This window comes from Ranitomeya variabilis, chromosome 6, assembly GCF_051348905.1.
Source record: "Ranitomeya variabilis isolate aRanVar5 chromosome 6, aRanVar5.hap1, whole genome shotgun sequence".
In the NCBI taxonomy this organism is placed as follows: Eukaryota; Metazoa; Chordata; class Amphibia; order Anura; family Dendrobatidae; genus Ranitomeya; species Ranitomeya variabilis.
In genome coordinates, this window is record NC_135237.1 from 11973351 (window position 1) to 11992536 (window position 19186).

Below are 19186 nucleotides of genomic sequence, written 5' to 3' on the forward strand. Positions count from 1 at the left end.
CCTCCACTATGCTGTAACATCTGGACGCTGCGTTTTTGACGCTGCGGAAAAACGCAGCATCAAAAACGCAGCGTTTCCTGAACGTGGAAACATACCCTTAATATTTGGTAGGGGATCAAATACTTATTTCTCACTGCAAAATGCAAATACATTTATATACAGTTGTGCTCAAAAGTTTACATTCCCCGGCAGAATTTTTTTAGCCCTTTTTTCAGAGAATAGCAATGAAAACACCAAAACTTTTTCTCCACTCATGGTTAGTGGTTGGGTGAATCCATTTATTGTCAAACTACTGTGTTTTCTCTTTTTAAATCATAATGACAACCCAAAACATCCAAATGACTCTGATGCGGTGAAAAGTGGGATAATATTTGTGGGGTTGATGTCACCTTTTGTATTGTCAGGTGACATCAAGCCCACGGGTTAGTAATGTAGAGGCATCTTTAAGACACCTATCCATTACTAATCTTATAGTTACCGTATTTTCCGCTTTGTAAGACACACTTTATTTCCCCCAAATTTTGGGGGAAAATGGGGGTGCGTCTTACAAAGCGGATATACCGCTTACCGGCTGGGATGAGGGGGTGTCCGCCGCCCGCCACCACTGTCGCCCGTCACCGCTGCTGCCCCGGGTGATGCTGGAGGCTCCGGTGCTGCGGGGGGCTCTGGCGACATTTTGTGAAAGACCAGAGCCCCCTGGCAGTTCGTCCATGCGTTCTTGTATGACTGACTCTGGGAAAATGGCCGCCGGAATCTCGGGAGATGAGATTTCAGCTCTGAGATCTCATCTCTCGAGATTCCGGCGGCCATTTTCCCGGAGTCAGTCTATACAGGAATGCATGGACAACTGCCGGGGGGCTCTGGTCTTTCACAAAATGTTGCCAGAGCCCCCCGCAGCACTGAAGACAGCCCTGCAGCACCGGAGGCCCCCCTGCAGCACCGGAGGCCCCCCTGCAGCACCAGAGGCCCCCCTGCAGCACCGGAGGCCCCCCCTGCAGCACCGGAGGCCCCCCTGCAGCACCGGAGGCCCCCCTGCAGCACCGGAGGCCCCCCTGCAGCACGGAGGCCCCCTTGCAGAACCGGAGCCCCCCCTGCAGAACCGGAGCCCCTCCTGCAGACCCCCTCATGCCAGCCTGCAGCAATGCTCCACTCCTGCCTCCAGCAACGACCCTGGGACCCTGATCCACCGCAGCCACAACCCCTGGTAAGTAATAAGACGCATGGATTATAAGACGCCCCACCAATTTATTAAAAAAAGTTTTTTCCTATTTTTCTCCTCAAAATTTGGGGTGTGTCTTATAATCCGGAGCGTCTTACAAAGCGAAAAATACGGTATATGGTAAATAAATACATAGCCAGTATAAAGTCCTTTATTTGAAATAGAACTGTTTTACTTTTTTTTTAAGTAACAACATTTACATTCCCTGTAACAAAAACGAAAACAATGAACAACATTATGTGAGGCAGTGACCGATGTCACAGATAGAGGTTGCTGTTTATTCTCCCCATGATGCTCACAGAGGCTTATGGAGGCCATGAGAGTGCATTGCAGTCACAGGCGTAGCTGTGATTGTAGTGCAGACTAAGAATAAGTGTTAGTCTTTGTGCTAGTGTCCAGGGCAGAGTTGGGAAAACCTGCTCTGGGTTTTTGTATTTTGAAACACACTGCAGGATGATAGTCGTACAGTCCATTTTATTCCAGGCCCGGGTTTTCCATGTGGCTGAAGGCCACAGATCCTAGTTAAAATCCCTGCAGTAAAGGGTTTGGGTATGTCAGGTCCAATGTCAGGTTGAATGTCAGTCTGGTGAGTGCTAGAGGGCAGAGCAGTCAGCTATGTGAGGCAACACAGATAAGCGGAGCCAAGCAGCCAAGGCAGCTCAGAGGCCTGGCACCCACAGCATACACAGCGGTGCAGTCGCCCACGGCAACTGGTCTCGGAGGTGGACTGTCTTATACCCGGCAGTAGACTGTCCTATGCCCGAAGAAGGACTAGCGTGTTTATCGTCTGCAAACTTGAGGGCATGGTTCCCGGCTGCAATCCAGAGGATACTGGGTACTATGTAGTGCTGTATCCCTAACCCCTTCACCCCGAAGCCTGTTTTCAACTTCCTGACCAGACCATTTTTTTCAATTCTGACCACTGTCACTTTATGTGGTTATAACTCTGAAACGCTTTAGCGGATCCTGGTGATTCTGAGATAGTTTTCTCGTGACATATTGTACTTTATGATAGTGGTAAAAGTTCTTCGATATGACTTGCGTTTGTTTGTGGAAAGAATGGAAATTTGGCAAAAATTTTGCAATTTTCAAACTTTTAGTTTTTATGCCCTTAAATTAGAGAGTCATATCGCGCAATATAGTTAATAAATAACATTTCCCACGTCTGCTTTTCATTAGCACAATTTTGGAAACATATTTTTTTTTGTTAGGAAGTTATAAGGGTTAAAAGTTGACCAGCGATTTCTAATTTTTACAACAAAACTTGCAAAACAATTTTTTTAGGGACCACCACACACTTGAAGTGACTTTGAGGGCCTATATGATAGAAAATCCCCAAAATTGACACCATTCTAAAAACTGCACCCCTCAGGGTATGTGCACACGTTCAGTTTTTTTGCTATAAAAACGCAATAAAAATGCATAAAAAACAAATACATATGCATCCTGTCATTTAGAATGCATTCCCCAATTTTTGTGCACATGATGTGTTTTTTTTTCCACGAAAAAAACTCATCGCGGTAAAAAACGCAGCATGTTCATTAATTTTGCGGTTTTTCTCGCTATTTAATGGGAAGCTCCGGAAAAAAACGCACAAACGCGGAAAAAACGCATGCGGATTTCTGGCAGAAATGTCCAGTTTTTGTCAGGAAATTTCTGCAAGAAATCCTGAACGTGTGCACATACCCTCAAGGTACTCAAAACCACATTCAAGAAGTTTATTAACCCTTCAGGTGCTTCACAGGAATTTTTGGAATGTTTAAAAAAAATTGAACATTTAACTTTTTTTCACAAAAATTGTACTTCAGATCCAATTTGTTTTATTTTCCCAAGGGTAACAGGAGAAATTGGATCCCAAACGTTGTTATACAATTTGTCCTGAGTACGCTGACACCCCATATGTGGGGGTAAACCACTGTTCCACTTTTCAATGCAAAATTTGCTGGAATTGAGATCTGACACCATGTCATGTTTGGAGAGCCTCTGATGTGCATAAACAGTGGAGACCCCCCCAAGTGACACCATTTTGGAAACTAGACCCCCTAAGGAACAAACCTAGATGTGTGGTGAGCACTTTGAACCCCCAAGTGCTTCACAGACGTTTATATTGTAGAGCCGTACAAAAAAAAATTCATATTTTGTTTTCACAAAAATGATTTTTCACCCCAAATTTTTTATTTTCCCAAGGGTAACAGGAGAAATTGGACTTCAAAAGTTGTTGTGCAATTTGTCCTGAGTACACGGATACCCCATATGTGGGGGTAAACCACTGTTTGGGAGCACGGCAGAGCTCGGATGGGAGAGAGCACCATTTGACTTTTCGATGCAAAATTGGCTGGAATTGAGATCGGACGCCATGTCGCGTTTGGAGAGCCCCTGATGTGCCTAAACAGTGGAAACCCCTCAATTCTAACTCCAACCCTAACCCCAACACACCCCTAACCGTAATCCCAACCCTAACCACACCCCTATCCCGAACACACCCCTAACCCTAATCCCAACCATAACCCTAACCACACCACTAACCCCAACACACCCCTAACCCCAACACACTTCCAATCATAACCGTAACCACACCCCCTAATCCCAACCATAACCCTAACCACACCACTAACGCCAACACACCCCTAACCCCAACACACTCCCAACCGTAATCCCACCCTTAACCCGAACACACCCCTAACCCTATTCCCAACCATAACTCGAACCACACCACTAACCCCAACACACCCCTAACCCTAATTCCAACCCTAACCCCAACCGTAAACATAATCCAAACCCTAAATCCAACTTTAGCCCTAACCCTAATGGGAAAATGGAAATAAATACATTTTTTTATTTTATTATATTTCCCTAACTAAGGGGGTGATGAAGGGGGGTTTGATTTACTATTGATAGCGGGTTTTTATAGCGGGTTTTTGTTTGGCGGTGGTCACACGCTAAAAGACGCTTTTTATTGCAAAAAATAGTTTTTGCATCACCACATTTTGAGAGCTATAATTTATCCATATTTTGGCCCACAGAGTCAAGTGAGGTCTTGTTTTTTGCCGGACGAGTTGACGTTTTTGTTGGTATCATTTTTGGGTACATGACATTTTTTGATCGCTTTTTATTCCGATTTTTTGGGAGGCAGAATGAACAAAAAACAGCTATTCCTGAATTTCTTGGGGGGGGGCGTTTATCAATTTTACCACACGCGGAATAGTATAAAGCAGTTTTATTCTTCGGGTCAGTACGATTGCAGCGATACCTCATTTATTTTTTTTATGTTTTGCGCTTTTAAACAATAAAAATTATTTTATATAAAAAAAAAAAACAACAAATTGTTTTTGCATCGCTTTATTCTCAGAGCTATAACTTTTTTATTTTTCTGCTGATGGTGCTGTATGGCGGCTTTTTTGCGGGACAAGATGACGTTTTCAGAGGTACCATGTTTATTTATATCTGTCTTTTTGATCGCGTTTTATTGCACTTTTCGTTCGGCAATATGATGCTAAAGCATTTTTTTGCCTCTTTTTTTTTTTTTACGGTGTTTACTGAAGGGGTAACTAGTGGGATAGTTTTATAGAGTGGGTCCTTATGGACGCGGTGATACCAAATATGTGTACTTTTATTGTTTTTTTATTTACAGAAATGAATGGATTTATTGCAAAATATATATATTTTTTTTCTTTACTTTATTACATTGTCCCAGGTTGGGACATTACTATATAAAGTCAGATTGCTGATCTGACACTTTGCATAGCACTGTGTCAGATCAGCGATCTGACAGGCACTGTAGGAGGCTTGCCGGCGTCTGATCTCAGCAGGCGCCTCCAAGCCACCTCAGTGAAGGACCCGGAAGGACGCCCGTGGCCATTTTGGAGCCGGGGTCTCTATGGGGAACACCGGAACAACGCGATCGCATCGCGATTGTTCTCTGTGCCGATCGTGGGCATTGCTGCGGGGTGTCAGCTGTCACATACAGCTGACAGCCGCACGGGTCGCCACGCCGCTCTCCGTAAGGCCGCACGATCGTCGTGCCGCCGTACCAGTAATGCGGTTTGCGGGAACGCAGCAGCATGCGGGAAGGGGACTTTGTGAGTCACCTAATGCCCAATCCATTGAATCCCTGGTGTCCTGTAAAAAAAGGGGTAGCACGGTGGCGCAGTGGTTAGCAGCGCTGGAGTCCTGGGTTCAAACCCCACCAAGGACAACATCTGCAAAGAGTTTGTATGTTCTCTCCGTGTTTGCGTGGGTTTCCTCCGGGTTCTCCGGTTTCCTCCCACATTCCAAAGACATACTGGTAGGGAATGTAGATTGTGAGCCCAGTGATGATAATGTGTGCAACATGTAAAGCGCTGCGGAATATGTTAGCGCTATATAAAATAAAGATTATTATTATTATTATTATTATTATTATTATTATTATTATTAAAAAAAGAAAAATGACAAACAACCATATCCCTCACCTGTGAGGGAAAAAAACAAAAGCAAATAAAATCTCTGGTCCTTGAAGTGTTAAATAGGCCCTGGCCTATTCTCACATCAGATCTAGATCTGAAGGATCCTCTGACCACAGGATCCTCTTCTGGTTATCACACAGCAATATCCACGTCTGACCTCACGGCGCGGAGTGACATTACATGGAAGGAAACGCCGACGCAGTCACCAGATCCTGGTTTCTTGACCCTGAGTAAAAACTTTCTAGACGCTTTTGGCACGGGGGTCCTCAGCTATGAATAAATTGACAACTGGGTGTTTACATTAGATTTATTAAAGGGGCATGTCCATACACTGACCCTGTGAACTGATTGGACTGTGCTGAGACATCTCTCACCTGGTAACACCCGGCTGTCAATATATTCATACATTATCAGTAGGAATAACAGAGGTACGGTACAAGGCCGAGATATAAAGCGAGATGCTCCAGAATCATATAATGGAGACTATGAGGATTTACTAAAGCCGTCATGTCCGGAGAGATGATGGCGCCTCTTTACTGATCTTCTCTGGTCATCTAGAACTTTCCACGTGACTTTTCCTTTCTTGTGTTTTTGCTGTTACTTTTCCTTCGGTTTGTGATTTTTCCATTATTTTTTTCACAGATCTGAAATCCAGGTGTAAAATTTGAAAATAATAATACTACAGCCATAATGGAGAAAGAAAAGCGTGATGTGCAGGGTGATGAGCGGTGCACAGAGGACGATCCCACAGGTAACCACCCCGGTGAGGAGCCACCATTAAATAAAGCAGAGAAGGGTCACATTCTCCTCATTCTCCAGACCGGACAGTTCTGGGATGGAGGGTTTATGTTTTGTGTTTTTTCAGCTATTGATTCAGGTAATACAGGTGATATCTGGAGATAATGTGATAGCGCTATATGTGATAACACCGCTGTGCATCTATAATATGGGTGTAAGATACAGCGAGAACATAGAGGTGAAATAGGAGCAGGGTTGGGCTTAACTAAGAAAGGCGTAGCTAATCGAGTTCCTGGTTTTCGCTGGAGCTCCTGATGGTGGAGTCATGCTTGAGCTGCTTATATCGGCCGGCTATCACTCCAGGGCAGTCCCTGGTACTGCAGCTGCTCACCCCAAGGGTCACACACACTGACACGGTCTCTGGCTCTGCTCAGACTATGCCAGTTCTGGATACTCAGGAAGAACGACACTGACAAGGAGTCACTGACAGGACTGAATTTGGAGACTGGTATAGCTGTCCAGACTCGTGGATCTCCGGAATAGGTTCAGGTCCTGGACACACACACGGACTGTGGAGTAGGTTGTGGCACTGGCCACACATGGAGTAGGGAAGCAGGTTCAGGCACTGACCACACACAGACCAGGGGAGCAGGTTCAGGAACGGGCTACACATGGACCAGGGGAACAGGTTCAGGAACTGGCCACACATGGACCAGGGGAACAGGTTCAGGCGCTGGTAACACACAGAACAGGGAAGCAGGTTCTTGCAATGGCCGAACTAGGACCAGAGGGTCGGGTTCAGGCACTGTCCACACACAGACCAGTGGAGCATGTTGAGGAACTGACCGGGGAAGGACCAAGGGAGCAGGTTGAGGCACTGGACACACAAGGACCAGGGTTTCAGGTTCAGGCACTGGCCTCAGTGGGTTGATGGGAAGCTGCTTCAGGCTCTTGCTGCACAAGGACCAGGGGTTCGAGTTCAGGCACTGACCACACACGTACCAGAGGAGCAGGTGGAGAAACTGGCTGCACACCAACCAGGGTTTTCTGGTTCAGGCACTGGCCAAACATGAATTAGGAAAAACGTGTTTGGACTGGGGAAGCAGGTTCGGACGGGTTCGGGTTCAGGACTTAGCCACACAAGGACCAGGGGACATGACACGTGTCCACGTATCGGTCGTGTAGTGGACAATCCCAGTAAGTGCATTGGTAAGGGCATGAGGGCATGAGTGATATTCCTGGACACGTGCTAGTAGAAGAGGAAATGCCACACCAAAAGAAATAGTCAGCTGGGGACAAAGAATCAAGGGAAAGCTGCCGCCATGAGTCAGCAGAAATACTTTGTGTCTACAAACTTAAAAAGGCAACATTTCCACGGCAAGCAGCCTGGAAATGTGCACATTTAGCATTTGGGCCCATAGGTAGATGGCTGAGAATTTTCTTTTTCATTTCAAGGCCTGGGGTAGGGACAGCTGAATGCTGTGCTTGGACAACGATTTTGTAACACCTGATAATGGTGCCTCAGAATGTGCAATAAAAGGCGTATGGTGGGAGGCATCTGCAACAGTATCGTAGACAGGGGATTGGCCATCACCTACCACAGGGGAAGAGGCAGTGGTGTCACCCATTGGCACCAATTGTAGACCCAATCGTTCTCAGGTGCTTAGATGACATGTTCCTGATCATGCAGGTTGGTGTTTAGGCTCTTAGTAGTCAGGCCCTTGCTTATTTTTTTCATTGCACAGGTTGTAAATTACCATTTTTTTTTACTTAGAACTCTCTGCTTTAAAAGAACCAGACTGGGGATCTTCTAATTCTTTGAAGAAGAAGTTGACGAGTGTCGGCGGAATAATTTCCCACCTTCTCCCCCTGGTCACCCTACTACCTATTCCTGCCGGTTTCGGTACTGCCGATCTGTCCCCTTCAGTTCTGCTGGCCTTGCTCTGCATGCCCCAGGTTTCCCAGGTTGGTTCAGTGACTTCATCAACCACCACCTCGTCTTCCACCGCCATGCGCTGCCCTGGTCCTCCTGAATTGGTGACTTAGCAACAACCTGACTTATCAGCAACTGTGTCTTATCACCATCTTCCTCCTAAAGGTACCTTCACACGAAACGACTTTGTAACGATATCGCTAGCAATCCGTGACGTTGCAGCGTCCTGGCTAGCGATATCGTTTAGTTTGACACGCAGCAGCGATCAGGATCCTGCTGTGATGTCGCTGGTCGCTGAATAAAGTTCAGAACTTTATTTGGTCGTCAGACCGGCGTGTATCGTTGTGTTTGAAAGCAAAAGCAACGATACCAGCGATATTTTACACTGGTAACCAGGGTAAACATCGGGTTACTAAGCGCAGGGCCGCGATCATTAACCCGATGTTTACCCTGGTTACCAGCGTAAAAGTAAAAAAAAACAAACAGTACATACTCACCTGCGCGTCCCCCAGCGTCCGCTTCCTGACACTGACTGAGCGCCGTAAAGTGAAAGTACAGCACCGGTGTCGTCACCGCTCTGCTGTTGGGGCCGGCAGCACTCAGTCAGTGTCAGGAAGCAGACGCTGGGGGATGCGCAGGTGAGTATGTGCTGTTTGTTTTTTTTACATTTTACGCTGGTAACCAGGGTAAACATCGGGTTAATGAGCGCGGCCCTGCGCTTAGTAACCCGATGTTTACCCTGGTTACCAGTGTAAAATATCGCTGGTATCGTTGCTTTTGCTTTCAAACACGATGATACACGCCGGTCTGACGACCAAATAAAGTTCTGAACTTTATTCAGCGACCAGCGACATCACAGCAGGATCCTGATCGCTGCTGCGTGTCAAACTAAACGATATCGCTAGCCAGGACGCTGCAACGTCGGCTCTGCGCTTAGCAACCCGATGTTTACCCTGGTTACCCGGGGACCTCGGCATCGTTGGTCGCTGGAGAGCGGTCTGTGTGACAGCTCTCCAGCGACCAAACAGCGACGCTGCAGCGATCGGCATCGTTGTCGCTATCGCTGCAGCGTCGCTTCGTGTGAAGGTACCTTTAGGGTATGTTCACACGTTCAGGATTTCCATCCTTTTTTTTTCCTGACTGAAACTGCAGGTCTCTGCAGAAAACGCAGGTGCGTTTTTTGGTGCGTTTTTGGTGCGTTTTTTAGTGCGTTTTTTAGTGCGTTTTTTGATGCAGTTTTGTCTGCAGATTGTCTGTGTTTAACAGAAATAAAGTTTACTGCAGTGGGGAGGAAAAAAAAAAAAAAATGATGTCATTTCCTTGTCCAACCCTTTTCTTCTTCCATCCTCCATTTTGGAACTAACACACCAAAATGAGTGGACGTGTTTGTAATGACAGCGCTCTGCAGAGTGCTGAGAGTAGGCCAGATGACAGCCCGCGGATCCAGCTCCGCACACCACACCGGATTGCGATCCTGGGGTTGATTCTTCTAATCTTGAATCGTCATAAACGTCAGGTAAGCAGATGTCTATTTGTTTTATATATTGGGTTATGGGTACATGTCCACGTTCTGGAAACGCTGTGTGTTTGGCGCTGCGTGGGGCCGCAGCGCCAAACATGCAGCGTCCAGATGTAACAGCATAGTGGAGGGGATTTCATGAAATCACGTGTCCACTGTGTGTCATGCGTCAGCCCTGCGACTCTGGACATGCTGCGCGTCTTTTATGATCACAGCATGTCCGTGTTCCTTGCTGAGAAGCTGCGGCTCCGCAAGGAATAAAACAGGGCCCTATGCGTGGGGTGCGATGATGCCGGATTTGTACAATGAACACATCTGGCATCATTGCGTCCCAGAAGGGGGTGGGCCTTCCTGAATGTGGACACGTACCCTTACATAATCCACATTGTTTTACAGGCATGTTGGATATATTTTTCATTGTTGTGTTTACAAAATATATATTTTTTTTTTTATTTTAGAGGCTGCGGCAGAGAAGACGTGCGCAGAAAAGGATGTGGGTGCACCCGCTTGTAGCAGACCGAACGGAGAAGGGGCACTTTCATGTGCTGTACAATGATTTGAGGAGGTAAGTAGAAATATATTGAAGACTAATTTACATTTTTTTGCTAGCAATACTTGTGAAGTAACCCTTTTTTGTGTTTCTTTTTAATTTTTCAGATATCCTGAAAAATTTATCTCTTTTTGTCGGCTAACAATTACGGCCTTCGACAGACTTCTTACCATCCTGGCACCCCATTTAAAACGGCAAGACACGGTGATGAGGAAGTCCATCTCTGCTGAGGAAAGGCTGCTCATCACCTTGCGGTAAGTAACAATTTTTCAGGGGGGAATGTCGTTAGGTCTCTATTCTACACGTCTCTGTGTCCAGTATGTGTGATTAAACCCACCCAGTCCTCCTGTTGGACAGGGTGCACACATACACACACACACGTGAGATACGGCCGAGTGTTGCATGGTAATCCCCGGCCCTGCCGCCTGCACTCTGGAGCGGAGTGTGCACCCACATACCAATACATGGAGCCGCACGCTCCACAACGGAGTGCATGCAGCAGGTCCGGGGATTACCATGCAACACTCGGTCATATCTCGCATGCGTGTGTGCACAAGTCCCATCAGGCTTTCTATTTAAATTTTTTACACCCTTTGTGTTGTGCTGGGTGTTAATGCCATCATTATTGAATGGTGCTGGACGCATATTATAGCGGCTTTACTTGTGACATGTTGTAATTACCTTTTTGTGTGACATTTCTAATTTTCTTTTTTGTTTCTTTGCAGATTTTTGGCCACAGGAGAGAGCTATACATCACTGCACCTCCAATTTAGAGTTGGTAAATCTACCATCTCTAACATTGTGAGGTGTACATGTACCGTCATCTGGCAGAAGTTGCAACCTATAGTGATGCCTTCCCCAACCGAGGAGACTTGGCTGCAGGTTGCAGCAGGCTTTCAGTCTGTGGCCAATTTCCCAAACTGCATAGGTGCAGTCGATGGTAAACATGTTCGGGTTCAGCAGCCACCACGATCAGGATCACGCTTCTTTAATTATAAGAAGTATTTTTCAGTGGTCCTGATGGCGGTGGCTGATGCCCATTACAAATTTGTTGCCATTGATGTTGGTGCCTATGGTAGTACTGGGGATTCTCGGGTGTTGCGAACGTCACAGATTGGGATGCAAATTCTTCGAGATGGCGGCACGCTCCCAGCCCCAAGACCTTTGCCGGGTTCCACACATCCAGTGCCCTTTGTGATGGTATCGGATGAGGCGTTTCCCTTAACGACAACCCTGCTGCGCCCATACCCACGAAGGGGACTGGATGCCCGACGGAGGATTTTTAATTATCGGCTGAGTCGTGCACGCAGATATGTGGAATGCACCTTTGGGATCATGACTAGTCAGTGGAGGATCTTTCACACTGCCATTCAGTTGGACACAGACACCGTTGATGCTGTGATAAAGGCTTGCTGTGTACTCCACAACTATGCTCGTGAGTACAACACTGACGTAGATGTGGAGTACCAGCAGGCAGTATTTAATCCAGTGGTCAACGGGGGTCTGGGCAGGCCGTCCAACTCGGGTGTGCGTGTGAGAGAATCCTTCACTGACTACTTCATGAGTCCAGAAGGTGCCGTGCACTGGCAATACTCCTGTGCTGGTGTTGAGCAGCCTGACCAGCAGAGAAGGATGCATCTACACTGACCCCCCCAGAAATGTTGCCGACATCGCTGATAACAGTTTTGCCAACATCCCGAAGAATGAGAAACGCCAGCAACCAACACAAAAGTTTGAAAAAAAATTTTTTTGTTTCATGTTACCAAAAAAAGTTTTAAATAATTGGTTGTAATATCAATAAAAAATCTATTTGGGTGTAATTTTTTTTTTTTTTGTTTTTTTTGGCTACAAAAATTTTGGTGTTTTATGAAAATAATAGCAGTATGACGTATACAATTGTTAACACATCAACACATAAACCACTAATTGATAGCCCATAAACCCAGGATAGCGGCCTTGACCGCATTGTAATAAAGACGAGAATATTATGTGTGAAATATAATATATTTAAAAGAACACAAATTCTTTGCAATATTTACAAAAGATTTTTCAATTAGAAAAAAATCAAAAAAAGCCCCTTTCAAAGGCAACCGGCAACTGGAGCTAAAAAGCAAACAAAAAAAAACTCGGTGCCACTGAAAACTTTTGCCCACGTTCAATTCAGAAAAGTATATTCTGGAGTGTAGAGGACATTTGATCCCTCTGATTGATATGGTGCTCCCCCCATATGCTGCGAACTTCCTCTATCTCCCGAAGTAACTTGGCTGTGGGCCAAATACTGGGGTCTGGAAGCTGGGGTTTCCGGTGTTCGGTGTCGGGGCCTGAAAAGTCCCAACACCCCCATCAGAACTTCATTGTATGGAGATATCGGAGCAGGGTCCTCCAGAGCAGTGAGGGACATCTGGACCATGGACATGAAAAGAGATTGTCTATCCGGTGGCAGGGAGCGTGTTTTTCTAGCCACAGTTATTGCGAAGGAGTCGCAGTGGTCATCAGAACTTGATTTTTTTAATAGATCTAACGTGTCGCAAGCTATTTGGACAGTTTGGTCATCTTGGTTTTTCTTTGTTTTTTTTTTTTTTTTCTCTGCTGCCACCGGATAGACAGCTCTCTTCTCCACTCTCACAGCTTCTGCGGAATCAGATGCTTCAGCAGCTGCTGAACTAGATGTTGATGCAGCAGCTGCTGAAGTGGATGCTGATTCAGCAGAAGCTGTGGGAGTGGAGGTAGAGATGGTCCCTCCCACTCCAGAGGAACTGCCTGCTCCATCCTCTTTGTCGCTGTCCTCCAGATCAGCCACCGACATGTTTCCTTCCGTCCTGTTGGAGAAAAAAAAAACATCAATTTTTCGCACAACATATTATATTTAAATAATCATGTGGAGTGGATTTTAACTTACTTTCTCAATGTCCTACTGGACACAAGAAACTGCAGCTCTTCGCTAAAGGGAAATTTTCTTCTGCTTGGCGAAGAGCCACTCTTAGAACATTCGTTCAGGAACTTCGTGAAACGGTCTCTGATTGAGCGCCAACGTTTCCTCACGTCGTTATCTACCAAAAAAAGGTTAAAAAATACAACAACATTTTTTGTGAGATCTAAACAAATTATATTTTTAATATACTCAAGGTTTACTAAATAAATTTAAATAAAATTACCAATTTGCTGCTGTGTACTCCCTGGATACTTGTCCCAATCTGGGATAAGGTCTCGTACTATTTTAGTCCAGGCTAGGTCCCGGAAATATTTATCCTTGTAGGATTCATCAGCTGGGTCCCACAAGGCCGGATAATCCCGAACCTACAATAAATACAATAGTGTCATCTCATAATCTATAGCGCGACCAAGTAATGTTAAACAATTGCTGGAAATATTTCAAAGTAACCCCTAATAACTGAACACAAGCCACGTATTTAAGTGCCACGTATAAGTGCCACGTATTTAAGTGCCACGTAAAAAAGTGCCACGTGCCACGTATTTAAGTGCCACGTGCCACGTATTTAAGTGCCACGTGCCACGTATTTAAGTGCCACGTGCCACGTATTTAAGTGCCACGTATAAGTGCCACGTATTTAAGTGCCACGTGCCACGTATTTAAGTGCCACGTATTTAAGTGCCACGTGCCACGTATTTAAGTGCCACGTATTTAAGTGCCACGTATTTAAGTGCCACGTGCCACGTATTTAAGTGCCACGTATAAGTGCCACGTGCCACGTATTTAAGTGCCACGTGCCACGTATTTAAGTGCCACGTAAAAAAGTGCCACGTGCCACGTATTTAAGTGCCACGTATAAGTGCCACGTGCCACGTATTTAAGTGCCACGTATTTAAGTGCCACGTGCCACGTATTTAAGTGCCACGTATAAGTGCCATGTGCCACGTATCACGTATAAGTGACATGTATCACGTATAAGTGACACGTATCACGTATTTAAGTGCCACGTATCACGTACAAGTGCCACGTATTTAAGTGCCACGTACCCCGTATTTAAGTGCCACGTCTTTCATTTGCACGTATTTTTCCTATTGTAAGGTGGCATTAATCCCGGTTAATAATGGAGAGGCGTTAATAAGACGCCTATCCATTATTAATCCTATTAAAGGGTTAAATGGCGGAAAAAATTGGCGTGGGCTCCCGCGCAATTTTCTCCGCCAGAATGGTAAAGCCAGTGACTGAGGGCAGATATTAATAGCCAGAAGAGGGTCCATGGTTATTGGCCCCCCCTGGCTACAAACATCTGCCCCCAGCCACCCCAGAAAAGGCACATCTGGAAGATGCGCCTATTCTGGCACTTGGCCACTCTCTTCCCACTCCCGTGTAGCGGTGGGATATGGGGTAATGAGGGGTTAATGCCACCTTGCTATTGTAAGGTGGCATTAAGCCCGGTTAATAATGGAGAGGCGTCAATAAGACGCCTATCCATTATTAATCCAATGAAAGGGTTAAAAAAAAAAACACAAACACTAGAAAAAAATTATTTTAATGAAATAAAGACACACACTTTTTGACCATATTTTATTGTACGCTCAATCCGTCCTGAAGACCCTCGACCTGAAAAAGACGCAAAATAAAAAAACAAATTCATACTCCCTGGCCCTGTCCGCAGAAATCCATCGAGGGTCCCACGAAGATCTTCCATGGAGAACAGACACATCCAGAGATATGTCTGCTCTCCACGGCTGCAGCAACACACTGACAGGAGCCATAGTTCCTGTCGGTGTGTCACTGCGCATGCGCGAGCGAGTTTACCGGCGGTCATTGACCCCGGCTCTCTCGCTTAACGGCAGTGCTGCGTGGGAAAGTTCAACGCAGCTGTACTGCCGTTAACCGAGACGCCGGCGCCATTGAGCTCCGGGACAGTACGCGATACACTGCTAGGAGCTTCGCTCCTGGCAGTGTATCGCCGGAGAGCAGCCGATCGGCGTGGGACACTCGTTTTATGGATTCTGCGGACAGGGAGTATGGATTTGATTTTTTATTTTGTGATTTTTTTCCTGGAGGATCGAGGGCTTCGCCTACAAGTGTGGTGTATGGTGAGTATATACTCTATGTTATGTGTTGTATGTACTGTACTGTGTGTCATGTATGTGTATTGTGTGTTTGTGTTTGGTGTGAACTTTAGTATTGTGCTAAGTCGCCGGACACAGGGACAACTCTCCCATCCTAATACCGGATGGGAGTAGTAGTCCGATACGGCGACTTAGCACAATAGAGGCATATCGTCGCATGGGGACGGACACACAGACTTACCAAATCAATCAGACGCCCGACATCGATCCCCATGCGATGGTATAACTCCATGATGACAGTCTCTTCGTGACACAGTCGGGACCACACACGCCGCCCACGGACTTCCGCCCACGCACTTCCGCCCGCTCCCCCGCACTTCCTGCAGCAGCGGTTCTGCACATCAAACCGCAGTAAAACACGCAGATATATTTTTGATCTGCGTGTTTTACTGCGATTTTGACCTCACAATGGAGGTCTATGGGTGCAGAACTGCTGCGGTTCAGGACGAAGAATTGACATGCTCCTTCTTTTTTCCGGGAGCTATTCCGCACGGCTTTTTTTTTTAAATTTCCGGACCATGTGCACAGTGTGTCCTGTTTTCCATAGGGTACAGTGTACTGTACCCTGCATGGAAAACAGCTGCGGAACCGCAGCGGCAAAACCGCCGCGTTTCCGCGGTAAAAAACGCACTGTGTGAACATGGCCTTAGACAAAATTTGCCATTCCCCACCGTCATGGTCTTGTGGCCTTGGCTGCTCAGTTTTATTCATCACTAAACAGCATGTCCTCCTGTCCCTCTTGGAGCATGCAGGGTAAGAAGACACAATCAAGAAATGATGATGTAAAGAGCTCCTCGGTGTGTCCTAGTGTGGGATCGCAGGTCTCCTGGGACTCGACATGTGGGAGGAAGGGGGATCAGGGTGAGGATTAAGTGATCCATATTCTAGTGTGGTGAGACCGGACCATGTGGAAGACTGGGTGGAGCTGGCAAGCATGCTGGAAGCAATATCTGTTATCCAACCGACCACTTATTCACTTTGCTGTGGCTACATAAGTGGTGTCTCTTGCCTTCCTGCAAAGTGGGACTGGAAGCTATGTGTCGTGGATGGGCGTTTTGCTTGTGCTGAAATCCCCTCCACTATGCTGTAACATCTGGACACTGCGGGTTTGAAGCTGCGGATTTACACAGCGTCAAACTCGCAGCATTTACTGACCGTGGAAACACAGCCTTACAACAAGAGAATGTAATATACACTGCTCAAAAAAATAAAGAACGCTTAAACAACGGAATCTAACTCCAATTAAATCAAACTTCTGTGAAATCAGACTGTCCACTTAGGAACCAACACTGTTTGACAATCAATTTCACATACTGTTGTGCAAATGGAATAGACAACAGATGGAAATTATTGCCAATTATCAAGACACTCAATAAAGGAGTGGTTCTGCAGGTGGGGACCACAGACCACATCTCAGTACCAATGCTTTCTGGCTGATGTTTTGGTCACTTTTGAATGTTGGTTGTGCTTTCACACTCGTGGTAGCATGAGACGGACTCTACAACCCACACAAGTGTCTCAGGTAGTGCAGCTCATCCAGAATGGCACATCAATGCGAGCTGTGGCAAGAAGGTTTACTGTGTCTGTCAGAGTAGAGTCCAGAGGCTGGAGGCGCTACCAGGAGACAGGCCAGTACACCAGGAGACGTGGAGGGGGCAACAATCCAGCAACAGGACCTTTACCTCAGCCTTTGTACAAGGAGGAACAGGAGAAGCGCTGCCAGAGCCCTGCAAAATGACCTCCAGCAGGCCACAAATGTGCATGTGTCGGTACAAACAGTTAGAAACCGACTCCATGAGGGTGGTCTGAGTGCCTGATGTCCACAGATGGGGGGTTGTACTCACAGCCCAACACCGTGCAGGATGCTTGGCATTTGCCACAGAACACCAGGATTGGCAAATTTGCCACTGGTGCCCTGTACTCGTGACAGACGTGATAGAGTCTGGAGACCCAGTGGAGAGCGATCTGCTGCCTGCAACAACTTTCAGCATGACCGGTTTGGCAGTGGGTCAGTAATGGTGTGGGGTGGCATTTCTTTGTAGGGCTGCACAGCCCTCCATGTGCTCGCCAGAGGTAGCCTGACTGCCATTAGGTACCGAGATGAGATCCTCAGACCCCTTGTGAGACCATATGCTGGTGCGGTTGGCCCTGGGTTCCTCCTTATGCAGGACAATGCTAGACCTCATGTGGCTGGAGTGTGTCAGCAGTTTCTGCAAGATGAAGGCATTGAAGCTATGCGTTCCCCAGACCTGAATCCGATTGAGCACATTTGGGACATAATGTCTTGCACCATCCACCAACGTCACGTTGCACCACAGACTGTCCAGGAGTTGGCGGATGCTTTAGTCCAGGTCTGGGAGGAGATCCCTCAGGAGACCATCCGACGCCTCATCAGGAGCATGCCCAGGCGTTGTTGGGAGATCATCAGGGACATGGAGGCCACACAGACTACTGAGCATCATTTCCTTGTCTTGAGGCAGTTCCACTGAAGTTGGATCAGCCTGTAACTTCATTTTCCACTTCGATTTTGAGCATCATTCCAACTCCAGACCTCCGTGGGATATTAGTTGTGATTTACGTTGATCATTTTTAGGTTTTATTGTTCTCAATACATTCCCCTATGTAATGAATAAAGATTTACAACTGGAATATTTCATTCAGTGATATCTAGGATGTGGGATTTTAGTATTCCCTTTATTTTTTTGAGCAGTGTGCTATTGATTCCTTCATCAAATGTATCATCACACAAGTGGTTTACTTAGCTGAATGCAAATTACGTGCTAAACAATACGCGGTCTGCTCCACAAGAAAGCGTGAGGTCACATTATGAGAAGGTATTTATGACGTAGCATCCACATCTATAAAAATGAAAAGCTCATTGTCAGGGCTATCCAGGCATTTCCTAGACACACGCCAGGGAGATTTATCCTCCCTGATGTTCACAGGCATAGAAAGGGTCAGTTGTCCCTCACGAGGAGGTAATTGAAGAAAAGCGCTTCTCAAATATGTATCACATTCGATCCTTAAAGGTGAAACCAGATTTCCCAAAGGGTTAAATTATAAAACGGATCTGCTATATTTACATTGACGAGTGTGACGATAATGTATAATATGATTTTTAGTTTTCCCTGTTAGCACACATGCTGTGGGCTCTGACCCCCCTTCTCTGTTTGCTTCAGCTTGCTGATATGTAGCAGTGTGTGAATCCTAAATCACTCATTGCCCCCACCAAAAGAATGTTTATTGCTCCTGTAGCTGTGGTAAACAATTCTCCCATCTAGTACCAGCTAAAACTGGTCTAAGTCACTCTCAAAGGGCATGGATTTCTATTGTTCTTGTAAAGTAATATATCGCAGCACCGAGTTGGGCTAGAAATACACCCATTTCATATTTTAGATATCAATCGGTAGACCTGTCTTCCACTGAAAGCACGATCCGCTAGACGCAGCGAGTGCAAAGTGCGGATTTCTCTTTAAGCAGTTCATGTAATTGCTCCGTAGTTACACTTAAAAGAATCTCCCTGACGTGGCGCACCTAGAGATTCGGGTGTATTCCGGATACGAAGTTCATACAGCAAGATATGAGTAACAATAGTTTTCTTAAGTGTAAGTAAAAAGGAGGTCTCAGCTTTTAAGTGATGTCACTACAAGGGGAGTGCCTGGGATTGGGGCTTGAATAACTTAGTAAGACAGGATGCTTGGGGTGTCTTTTGCCA

The 19186-nt window shown here is 46.1% G+C and overlaps 2 protein-coding genes across 7 annotated transcripts in view; one reads left to right on the forward strand and one right to left on the reverse strand.

The window, feature by feature from the left end:
• LOC143781301 (uncharacterized) overlaps nucleotides 1-19186 on the forward strand; it is a 618193-nt gene that overhangs the window by 189830 nt on the left and 409177 nt on the right. For 3 of the 6 annotated variants that reach the window (XM_077267827.1, XM_077267828.1, XM_077267826.1), the window contains one exon: nucleotides 6307-6427. In XM_077267827.1, coding sequence (XP_077123942.1) covers nucleotides 6355-6427 — 73 coding nt within the window. In that variant the 5' untranslated portion in view covers nucleotides 6307-6354. The remainder of the gene's footprint in view (nucleotides 1-6306; nucleotides 6428-19186) is intronic. The other 3 variants (XM_077267831.1, XM_077267832.1, XM_077267830.1) reach the window with 1 other exon arrangement.
• Nucleotides 12560-15689, reverse strand: LOC143781308 (uncharacterized). The gene is made up of 4 exons (XM_077267849.1): nucleotides 15653-15689; nucleotides 13560-13701; nucleotides 13304-13454; nucleotides 12560-13223 (listed from the first exon to the last, which is right to left on the reverse strand). Exons 1-4 carry the CDS (start codon nucleotides 15683-15685, stop codon nucleotides 12560-12562), a joined length of 990 nt encoding a protein of 329 aa, XP_077123964.1. The 5' UTR covers nucleotides 15686-15689.

Coding starts and splice junctions, on each gene's coding strand:
- LOC143781308 (XM_077267849.1), bottom strand. CDS start 15,685: ATGGGGATCGATGTCGGGCGTCTGATTGATTTG. Junction 13,702..15,652: donor TCGGGCGTCTGATTGATTTG/GTAAGTCTGTGT, acceptor TATTTATTGTAG/GTTCGGGATTATCCGGCCTT. Junction 13,224..13,303: donor TCCAGTAGGACATTGAGAAA/GTAAGTTAAAAT, acceptor TTTCTCCAACAG/GACGGAAGGAAACATGTCGG.